General features: G+C 48.3%; 1 protein-coding gene across 1 annotated transcript in view; it reads left to right on the forward strand.

The window, feature by feature from the left end:
* The first annotated feature begins 6,038 nt into the window (after nucleotides 1-6,038).
* The window catches only part of RBM33 (RNA binding motif protein 33), a 250,480-nt gene continuing 245,823 nt past the window's right edge, over nucleotides 6,039-10,695 (forward strand). Inside the window, exon 1 of the mRNA XM_009886788.1 lies at nucleotides 6,039-6,216. Within this exon, the coding sequence (XP_009885090.1) occupies nucleotides 6,039-6,216 (178 nt within the window). The remainder of the gene's footprint in view (nucleotides 6,217-10,695) is intronic.

Below are 10,695 nucleotides of genomic sequence, written 5' to 3' on the forward strand. Positions count from 1 at the left end.
AAAGAGGATTCCTTGATGGAAATCAGGGCAGCTCCTGGCTCCCAGTGAAGAACAAGGTTGGTTACAGGTTCAGGGGCCCCACCATGAGGAGCACTGGAGATGGACTGTGTCCAGCAAAGAGAAGTGACGTTCTTTGGACGTCATCAAGGAGACAGAAGATACCACAGTTTTGTTGTACAGCGTCCTCACGTTTCTCCAGGGTGCCGGCGCTGCTGCACAGTGGCCAGTGCCCACTGCATCTCCCATCATCCCAGCTCCTGAAATCACCGAAAGATCACAAGCCTTTTCCAGTGAGTGGCTGCTGCAATCAACAACCTATTGTATAACTGATTTTATTTTCTTCTCTTTTGAGAAGGGGTTTAAAACAAACCCTTTCCGCTGTGAAAAAAACATTAGTTCAGGTAATGCTATGGCTCTGAACAGAAAGCCCCAGAGCTAGCTAGAGATCCGAGACGGTATTTTCTCCGTGGCGTGTGCCCTTGTGCTTCCGCATTTCACAGCTCTGGAGCAGCGTGTGGCCGGGCTCGCCATATGTGCTGCGGTACCCGCACGCGGAGCCGCTCGCTCTCCGCACAGCAATGCCCCTGCCCTTCCTCGCTACTGCAGGCTGGAAGGATGCCGGAGCACCACTTCAGTGTGTATCTTGTGGCTTGTTAATCATAAGAATGTGAAAATGAGACCTCGATTCCTCCCCCTTGATCCTACCAATGGCCACTGTCCTGGAGGTTAAGCTTGCAGATGTGAGATGCCCAGGTTGACAGTATTTGTCTGTCTACAATTCGCTCCCTAAACTTCCTTATCCTGTGCCTATAGAAAATAGCCTGGAGTTGAGAGAAGAGAAATAGGGGTAGAAAGTCCCAATGTGCGAGGAAGAAGAGAGGAGAGGAGTGGCAGTGCCGTCCAGCATGGGTAAATACAAATAACCCCAGCAAGGGATGGGGATCTCAGCAGCCCCAGGACAGGGGTATCCCCCACGTATGTATCCTCCAGTGCAAGTGCTAACACTCGCCTTCACTGTGTGAGGGTGTGTTTTTTGTATATACATATATATGTGCGTGTGTGTTTTTTATATATATGTATATTGTGGTTCATGCCGGTGGTTCATATATATATATGCACAATGATCTTAAAAGTCTTTTCCAAACAAAATCATTCTATGTATGTCTGTGTATATTTGGACGTCATCAAGGAGACAGAAGATACCACAGTTTTGTTGTACAGCGTCCTCACGTTTCTCCGGGGTGCCGGTGCTGCTGCACAGTGGCCGCTGCCCACTGCATCTCCCATCATCCTACATGCCTATATATACACACATATATGTGTGTGTATAGGTACGCTTGTATATACATGTATGTACATATCTACTGTATATACATACATATATATGTATATATGTACATCTGTTTAGCTTCTGTCTCCTTGTTGATGCCCAAAGAATGTCACTTCTCTTCGCTGTACACAGTCCATCCCCAGTGCTCCTCGTAACCTGTAACCAGCCCCTTTCTCCATGGGAAGCCAAGTGCTTCCCTGATTCCCATCAAAGAATCCTCTTCCCCCCATCTTGTGACACTTTAAAAGATAGTTTTCAAGTGAAGCAGACTGTAAGAATTAATTAAAAAAAAAAAAGCAAACAGCCATCTAAAATATTAAAAGAAATGCATCTACTGCTCTATATATACACACATATATACAAACCACCAGCCCAAACCACGACCCTGCAGTATACGACAAAGCATCTCTCTTGGCTTAGTAGCAATAAGCAACTATCCTGATTATTATTTCACATTTCAGAGCACCTAACCTCACATCAGATGTATGTTTTCCTGTTGTACAGCTCACCTGAGGCTACGCAAACCTCGCTGAGCTGCCGCTGCCTGTCTCAGCAATGGGAATACAAATTAATGATTCAGTCCTCGCCTGGACAAACGTGTCAGCCCCTCCTGATCGCACAACTTGTTTAACCTCTTAGGAACAGGAGCTACCCTGACACCTGATGTGTCACATCAGCCATCAGGATGCAAGAGAGAGATCTGGCTGCCCCATCTCCATAAATCCTTGATCTCCGTAGCAGGGCTGTCACTTCTCCCTGCAAAGACCGTAATTTTGGATGGCTGCAGTACACCTTAGGTTTGATATCTTCATCAGAAGTCGGAGTCTTTGTGCCAGCCCTACCTGACAGGACAGTGTTGCTATGACTGCTCACGTTGACGTTGCAAGATGTTCAGCCAAGGACTTCAAAGCCTTTGCAGATGCTTTTTAATGAAGTCTTGTAGCAGAGGTATAAAGTAAACAAGCATCCATGTCCCATAATAAAGTAAACAAGCATATAAAGTAAACAAGCATCCATGTCCCATGCAGACATGGACAGGAGGCATCTGTTGGCTGAGACCATACCTTGAGGTCACAGTGTTGAGCAGGCTCAACAGGGATCAGGCAGCCCTCGTGTCCTGTCCCAGCCATTAGGAACACTTTCTGTTCACCAAATTGCCACGTCTATAGCAGCAAAGGGGCCATAAATAATAGCATTAAAACCTCAAAACCCATTCTGCTGCTCTGAATGCAGCAGGCAGCAAGGGCAACCCACTACCGCCCATCCACCTCCGCACTGGGGCACATCCCACCCCTTGCTCTCCTGGGAAAAAAGTCCTGGAGAAACACCCTAGCCTGGGAAAATCCCACTTTCTGAGCTGGGAAATGCCACCCATCACAAGAACTCTCCCCCCCCCGCCTCTTTTCACCCATCCAGTTTTCGTTTCCATGGAAACGTGGCCAGAAGATCAGCTGGCCAGAGGCAGCCAACCCCTGGGGAGGTTTCCATACCTGAAAACTACAAGGGGTAATTTGCAAAACATGGGCTTTTTGTTGCTTTGGGGCTCCCAGGTCTCTCAAAATGTTTAAATGCATATAGAAGGTGAATATGTTTCCTATACACAATAATAAGCATGCAGTTTAACAGCTAAAAGTTCACACCTGAACCTGGGTGATGTTTTGGAGAGTCCCTGCTTCAGGTGCAGGTGCTGGTGTGTGGCCTCAGCCCCTGGGCCAGGGACTGACACTGGGGTTTTGGGGTAAAAGTAGCCCCAGATTGGTCCTTGCTTTTGGGGTGAGCCCTCCAGGGCAGCTCAGCACCATCCCCCAGGTGAGGGGACACTGCAGTGCCACGTGGACACATGCATTCAGAGATCTAGATAGGGAGAGATATATGGCATAAATAGGTGCCTCCAAGTATTAGCACAAACAACAGAAGAGATTATAGCTTAAAAGGTAGAAATTTTAAATATTTTAAGTATTTTTAGTGACAGAAAGCACTGGTAAGTGCAGCTATGGGCCATCCCTGGAAACCAGAAGCCACCTCCCATCCTTCAGAAAGGGTGTCCAGCCCCAACCAGATGATCCACCATTCCATGCCATTGCACCGCAGGGAAAACAGCCTTATGTGATGCATGTGGAGGCAACACCACCATTTTGGCCCATCAGCAAAGACATTCCCCAAAACATTTGCTCAGGCACAGCAGTTCCCCAGGAGAAATCATCTGGGATGGTCCCATGTTGGACACTCAGGCAATCAAGGCTGAGAAAACCCTCCTCAGCCCCTGGATGGATGCTGTTGCCGACCTTCCCGCTCGCTGTATTTAATTCAGGAATCCAATTATATCATTTTTAAATCCCCAAATCTTGTGCTCTTTCTCCTGTGCACATCTCTTCTCCGGTCCCGATCGATATTTCCAAGCCTCTTACTAGGGAGCAAACTGCAACCGCGCTGCAGGATTTGCTCTCGCGCCGCTGAAGCAAAGCTCTTCCCTGCTGCTATCCGCGCGCTGTGCTCGCTCGGGGCCCGCCGTGCCAATCAGGAAAAATCACCGGGAGGGTAGGTAGGGGCAGGGGGGGGAATGGATGGGGCCAGACCACCTCTCTGTTGCTAGAAAATAAAAATTAAAAGTCACATCTGGGTGAGAAACCCGCCGTGCCTGGCAGGCAGCGGCGTGTGCTCCCTCTGCCGTTGCGGCCGCAGCAGTGAAGGGCTCTGCGTAGGGCTCCGCGCAGCTGGGATGCACAGCACGGGGAAGGTGAGTCCTGCCAAGGACCTTCCTCCATCCTTTGTTTTCTCCATTAAAGCAGAAGATTTAAGAGCTGATGAGGATGCTCTCTGGTTGGGCAGGGGACTTCCAGTTGCAATGCTCCTGGCAAACAGAAAGGCAAGCTGGAGAAACTGGCTGTAAGTGAGCTGTAGGGAGAAAGGTGTGATGTGGTGGTTGCCCTGGAGCACCTTATTCATGTTGAATCTGTGCTTCAGAGCAATATTTTCAGGGGGTCAAAGAACAGATATTTGGAAGACAGCAGGATTGGGAGGTGCCTGCTAAAGGGGAAGGTTTATTCTTTGCAATGCACACGCCAACTTGTATCAGCATCGCTGCTTGTCTCAGAGAAGGTGTAGTGTCAGTAGAGAAGTCAGCTGGAAGAAGGTGGTGATTTTTATCCTCCTTAGTTCCCCTGCAGCATCAGCCCAAGTTCCTGGCCAGCCCCACAGGACCCTGCTCTCCGAGGTAGGAGATTTAACCCATAACCAAACATTGCGTAAAAGGGAAAAGTTTGTCACAAGCTCCAGGACATGTTTGGGACATGCTGGGCCAGAGGCAGAAGCTCAGGCACAGCCCTGACCCTCTCACCACCTCCCAGGGCTGGTCTCAGAGAGGTGCCCGTCCTGAAAGCAGGCAGAGACTGGGCACTGCTCATGCTCTTTCATGATGCAGGTAGGTGGCCAAGCCCATTGGCCAAGATACTGCAACTTTTGTGGCACGTAAAGTGGTTTGTTAATTATTTTGTACATTAAAGAAAGCATTAACCTTTGCTTTTCCCAACACCAGATTCCTGAGGGCTGTAAACTGTCTCATTCAACTCTAAACCAAAATCTTTGGGCTCCTTGATGTCACTATTGTTGAATTTGTGAATCGATTTATGTCAAAGGTGTTGGTGCAAGGACAGAAATCCAGCAGAGGAAGAAAGCCACCCAAATGCCTTTTCCATACCTCCATCCATGCCTGCTAACAATTCCTTAAGCCCCAGCCAATGTGTCTGTCCCTGACGCGCAGCAGCTAAGCCTGGAGATTTCACGAAGGTATTGGATCCAGCCCCAGGTGCTGCATGACAAAATTGAGCACATGAAGGAGAGTGCGATGCCCATATCCAAGAGGCCACATGAGCTTCCCCTGGGCTACCTGACACACCTCAGGCCAGCCTGGTGCTCCAGGCAGTGCCAGCATGTGATTTCATAGATCATAGAATGGTTTAGGGTTGGAAGGGACCTTAAAGATCATCTAGTTCCAACCCCCCTGCTATAGGCAGGAATACCTCCCACTAGACCAGGTTGCTCAAAGCCCTGTCCAGCCTGGCCTTGAACACCTCCAGGGATGGGGCACCCACGGCTTCTCTGGGAAACCTGTTCCAGCGCCTCACCACCCTCACAGTAAAGAATCTCTTACTAATATTTGATCTGAATCTCCCCCTTTTCAGTCTAAAACCATTACCCCTTGTCCTATCCCTACACTCCCTGATAAAAAGTCCCTCCCCAGCTCTCCTGTAGCCCCCTTTAGGTACTGGAAGGCCGCAATAAGGTCTCCCCAGAGCCTTCTCTTCTCCAGGCTGAACAATCCCATCTCTCTCGGCCTGTCCTCACAGGAGAGGCGCACCAGCCTCCTGATCCTCTTCATGGCCTTCGTCTGGACCTGCTTGAGCAGGTCCATGTCGTTTTTATGCTTGGGGTCCCAGAGTTATTTGCACCACTGTTTATCTCACCTTAGAAATATGATCCAAATCCTTCTTGTCTGGCATTTGGGTAGGTCCCCTGGGTCGAGACACCCGAATTTTCTGTATGTAGCAGCAAAGAGTATCAGTAAAGGAGAAATATCTTCAGTTACTGTTGGGCTTTGTATTTAAAACAAGCCATTTACCATATCATTAATTCAAAATGCCTCCCAGTTGGGGCTGTGTCTTGCACCCAGAAGTGCCACTGGCCACCTCCGGTCCTCCAGCCAGGCTGCATGGGTGACATTTGTCCTTGTGGATGGGGCGATGGGGAGGACGCAAGTTCCTGCAGAGCCCCTGGCAACTCCAGCGCCAATCCCATTGAAAAGGACCCGGAGGACAATGGCTGGGGATGTACCCGTATGTTTTCTCAAATTGGGGAGGATGTCAAAATTGGCAAGGAGCCAGCGGGAAGTATTTGTAAACACTTTGTAAATGATCCAATTTTCCCGAGCATCTGTTCACAACTCACTTGCCAGCTCCATGAATCGGATGCGGGTTGCTCAAATGGTGATGGCTGGAAAAGCCCCAGACTCACTGTGACTTCGATCCCGTCACCAAAAGCAATTAATTCACAACAGCTTCGCTCTGACAATGCAGGATCCTTAAAGCAATCAAACCCGTCATCACAAAGGTACCTGCGTTATTATTACATTGCTTTTCAGAGCAAGGTGCTCGAGCCACGGACACTTTTCAGCTGGTCTTTTCATCAGCACCATTTGCCATGGCAAGGGGATGCCTGCTTTCCTCCAGGAAAGATGCCTGCAGCAGTTTAAGTTTGTGCATTTGCCATGCTGGAGCTAGAGCTAACTACGACTAAAACCTAGTTTGGTTCTAGTTAAGCCAACAGCAGTGGAAGCAAGTGTTTTCCATAGGGGGTTAAACATCACGGTGAGGCTGACACAATTTCTAGGTCTTTGGATAAAGACCGAGCTCAGAAATTGGCCACAGCCTGTCAAGATGAAATGACCTCATATGATCTCTGATTTCTGTGTCCTGCTCTGCCCTTTCCCATTGAAAGTCATCAACTCCTCTAAAAAAAGGAAAGGAAAGCACAAGAGCATCAGCCTCCACAAACCTGAGCAAATGGCGATGACCCAGTAGGATATTTAGTGCTATGGTCCCAGCTACACGTTCATCTGCTTGTTTTTTTTCTCTCCAGATTGAGCAGGAATCACAGGACCAGGTCTCCATTTCCAGCATATATTGGGACCCTCTACAGACAGCCTGGATCCGCAGGCAGGACAGTTTAGCAAGCGTTTGGGGAGGACAGAAGCAGTAGAAGGGATGTGCTGGTTCTTCATCCCGTGTTGGTTCATTCTCCTGAACAGCACAAGGTACTGCCTGTTTCCCACTACCACCTGGGAATTTCACCTGACTAATTCCTCCTTACTGAAGGATTTGCTGATGCTGGGAATGCCTTTGATCCCCACTTCTGTCCCGCTCCAGTAGATCAGTGCTTATGTGGAAAGAGCTTGGACATCACCCTGGGGTCAGCAGTGCTGTGCATCTGCCGGTGTTTGGCCAGTTGGGCACTTCCATTGCTGCCCATTGTGCCGTGCTTTCACACATTGGCCTGGCATTTTCAAAGATGATATATTAATTTTTTTTTTCAGGTGGAGCCAACCCCATTCGTGGCTTCTCATCTGTTTGTCCTCGTGCTAATAATTAGAGCAGCGAGAGGCTGGGAGAGCACGCCTGGCAAGCCCGCTGCCTGGGAAAGCAAAACTGTCCTGCCTCAGGGAGAGTTTCATCAGCCAAAAGAGAAATTGCCAAAAAAAGAAATGGAGGAGAAGAAGGAAAAAAAAAAAAAAGAAAAAAAAAAAGTCCAGCAGCCTTTAGACAGGCTGTGTCTGTCACAAGGACAAAATGTCTCTCCATGCAGTTCCCGATAAAGAGAGGGAATGTAATATCTCCATTAGGAAGCAGCAACAGAAAAGGCGCGGAGGAAGGAATTGTAGTATGTTGGGTCCACACTTTGAGATCTTGTGCTTAAAATACGAGGTTTTACAGGTTCTGGCTCCATTCTCCTATATCACCATCATCAGGAGTCATTTACCTAGATTTAACGGGATGATATGGTTGAACCGAGAAGGAAAATCTGTTCCTAACCGAATTACTCAAAAAAACCCATGGGTTTGTTTCCATGCAGGCTCCTTTGTAAATGAATTTTTGGGTTAAAAAACCCATCCAGCCCTCAGCCTGGCCTTGCATCAGTGACTTCATGGGTTTGGGGGTTACTTGTGGGAGACGTGGGCTCACTGGGCGGGCTCCTTTCTGTGGGGGTGTTCCAAGGGAATTAATTATGACATTGTTGCCTTGTTGCCCACACCATGGAGCGGTGGTGGGTTAAGGAAACTGAGTTTATTTTATTCTTTTCCTGTTCTCTCTTTCGATTCGTCTATCGCCTCCCTTGTTTCTTGCTGGGAAAATGGACGTGAAAGCATTTGGTTGACTGGTTACACAGCAGCTCATTCCCACAGAAAAGCAGTAGTGTATCACTTCACCTGTGAAAATTCCCCAGATCAAACTTTCTCACCCAGAAAAAAAAGCCAATTTCAAGCATCTGACTCATTTCTGGCAGCTCATGGGGTGGGTCCGATGGGACAAACCCTGCCTCAGCATTGGAGATGGGTTTGCAGGAGAGAGGATGCTCACCTCTTCAGACCTCTGCAGATGGTGCCCACTGCTCCTGCGCCTGTCTGAGCAGGTAGAGCGATCATGGGAAAAAACCAACCAACCAAACAAACAAACAAGCAAACAAAACGGGATTTCTTGTCCCTTATTTTTTTATAGCTCATAGCTCTGATGGTCGCTGAGCCCAGAAATGCAGTTTCCAAGGAGCCACTGGTGTGTTGGAGTGAACAGGACCTCATGGTCACAGCTTGCCTTGAACTGACAGGGAACAACTGTTCCCATTCCTAAATGAATTGCTGAGCCAGAATCCCTGTATTTTGCTGTGCTGAAACATGGCTGACTCTAAGATGGAAATATCCCCTTCTTTCACGTGATCCAGCGCAAAGCTCTTTAGCAGCATCATTGCAACTGGGTTTGTTTCCCTTTGGCGAAGCACAGTAACCTGTCCTTGAGGTTCCCCACAGCTTTGGATGGCTGGGGTAGATCTACACCCCTCCAGCTATGGCAATTTCCATTAAAGATTTGGGTTTTTTCTGGCTTGGAAGAAACCTGGGTAATTGTTTATGCCACGGGTAAGAATGAAAGCAACCTTGTTTAGGCACTGCGAAGGTTTTCCTTGGGAGTTTGCATTGCTGAAGGTCGGAGGAAAAAAAAAATCAGTCTTGTGGTTAATGTACCCTGGGGCCTCTTGGGCTCATCAGTGCAATTTTTTTCTTTCAGTTGTCATTAAACCTGCCTATAGTTGGTTTTGTGATCTTGATTTAAAACCAATGAAGTCTCGAGTGGAAAGCCTGGGTTAATTTTCTTGGGAGCACGTAGACTCCTTACTCAAGTTCCCAGTAGCATATTATAATGCTGGGAATTAACTGGAGTGCTTTTTCTTGTACCCAAACAAGCAAAAGTCTGGACTCAACTTAATGCGTAATAAAACCAGAATGATACCTACGGGATAAAAGGCAACACATACCTTGAACCAGTGTGGTGAAATTGCCTGTAAGCACTTTGACGGAAAGGAAATGGCTCATATTCACCAAATAAAAAAAAATAAAAAAGTTGTTCTGGTGCTGGGTTATGGAAACAGAGGTAGAAGAAGCCCTTAGCTGGGCAGGTTTCTGTACCAAAGAAATAGAAAACATGCATTGTGTCCAGGATAAAGCTACACAGACTGTTCTGCTGGCAAATATTACCCGCGTTCGAATGGAGGTCTGGGTTTAGTCTGGTGTCTGTGGAATCCAACCCACCCCTGGAACACTCTTGATTTACACCAGTGTGCAAGAGAGCGAAGCTTGGCCGTGAAGAGCCAAAGGGGAACGACAAGAGGTGAGATGTACAGATACATTTTTCAGTTTAGTCTGTGGGATTTTTGAAACATTATTTGAGTTTTATAATTCTCTGAGTGCTCAGTGTCATGGCACAGGCCGGATGATTTCACGGTCTTGTGTTGGGTTATGGACAGTGTGCTTTGCTCTATTTAAGGCTAAATGTATCCCATGAAAGCAGCTAGAGATATCCCACTAGAAACCCCCTTCCCATCCCCGGGGGAGATAAAGGAGAAAAGAAAAGAGCTGTGCCAGAGACGCTGTGAGCCTGCACTGCCCCTCATTCCTGCCTCCGAACTCAGACCTTGGCCAAGAGGACTGAACAGAAATAGAGGGGGGGTGTTAAGGGAGGTTTTGCCCCATGTTGCGGACGGTGATTTGCCATATCCAGTGAGGCCTGTGCATCTGCTGCCCTTCTTGGAAAAGCTTTCATTCCCCCACGTGTAACTACATCAGAGCACAGATGTACAGCTCCTACAGAGAGTGCAAAACATTTCTTCCTCTGAAATCCTTACAAAGCCCAAGATATAGCATGGAAACAGCGAGAAGCGCACAGAGGAGAGGGACCTTGCCCAACATCAGTCCCTGCTGCTGTGAGGACCCAGAGGATCAGCACTGGAGTACCGGTGACACTGATGAGCACCTCCCTGGCTCGTCGCTGCTGGGGTCCCTGCCTGGGTTTGGCCAAGAAAGCTCCTGTCTGTGCACTTGCTGCTGTGACAGAGTTTGTTCCAACCTCCTCTGCATGGGAGGATACAGGAGACAGAAGTGATTCAGTGCTTTGTAATCCATTGATAAAGGGAATGCAGGCTGTGGGGAGCAGCACCGGGGCACTGGGTGGTAGAGTGGGGCTGGGCTGTGTGGGCACAGCGGGGGACTCTCCCTCCTTCCCTCCATCTCTCTCTGTCCCACCCTCCATCCTTCCTTCAAACCTTTC

The sequence above is a fragment of the Charadrius vociferus genome, unplaced genomic scaffold, assembly GCF_000708025.1.
Source record: "Charadrius vociferus isolate BGI_N301 unplaced genomic scaffold, ASM70802v2 scaffold255, whole genome shotgun sequence".
Classification (NCBI taxonomy): Eukaryota; Metazoa; Chordata; class Aves; order Charadriiformes; family Charadriidae; genus Charadrius; species Charadrius vociferus.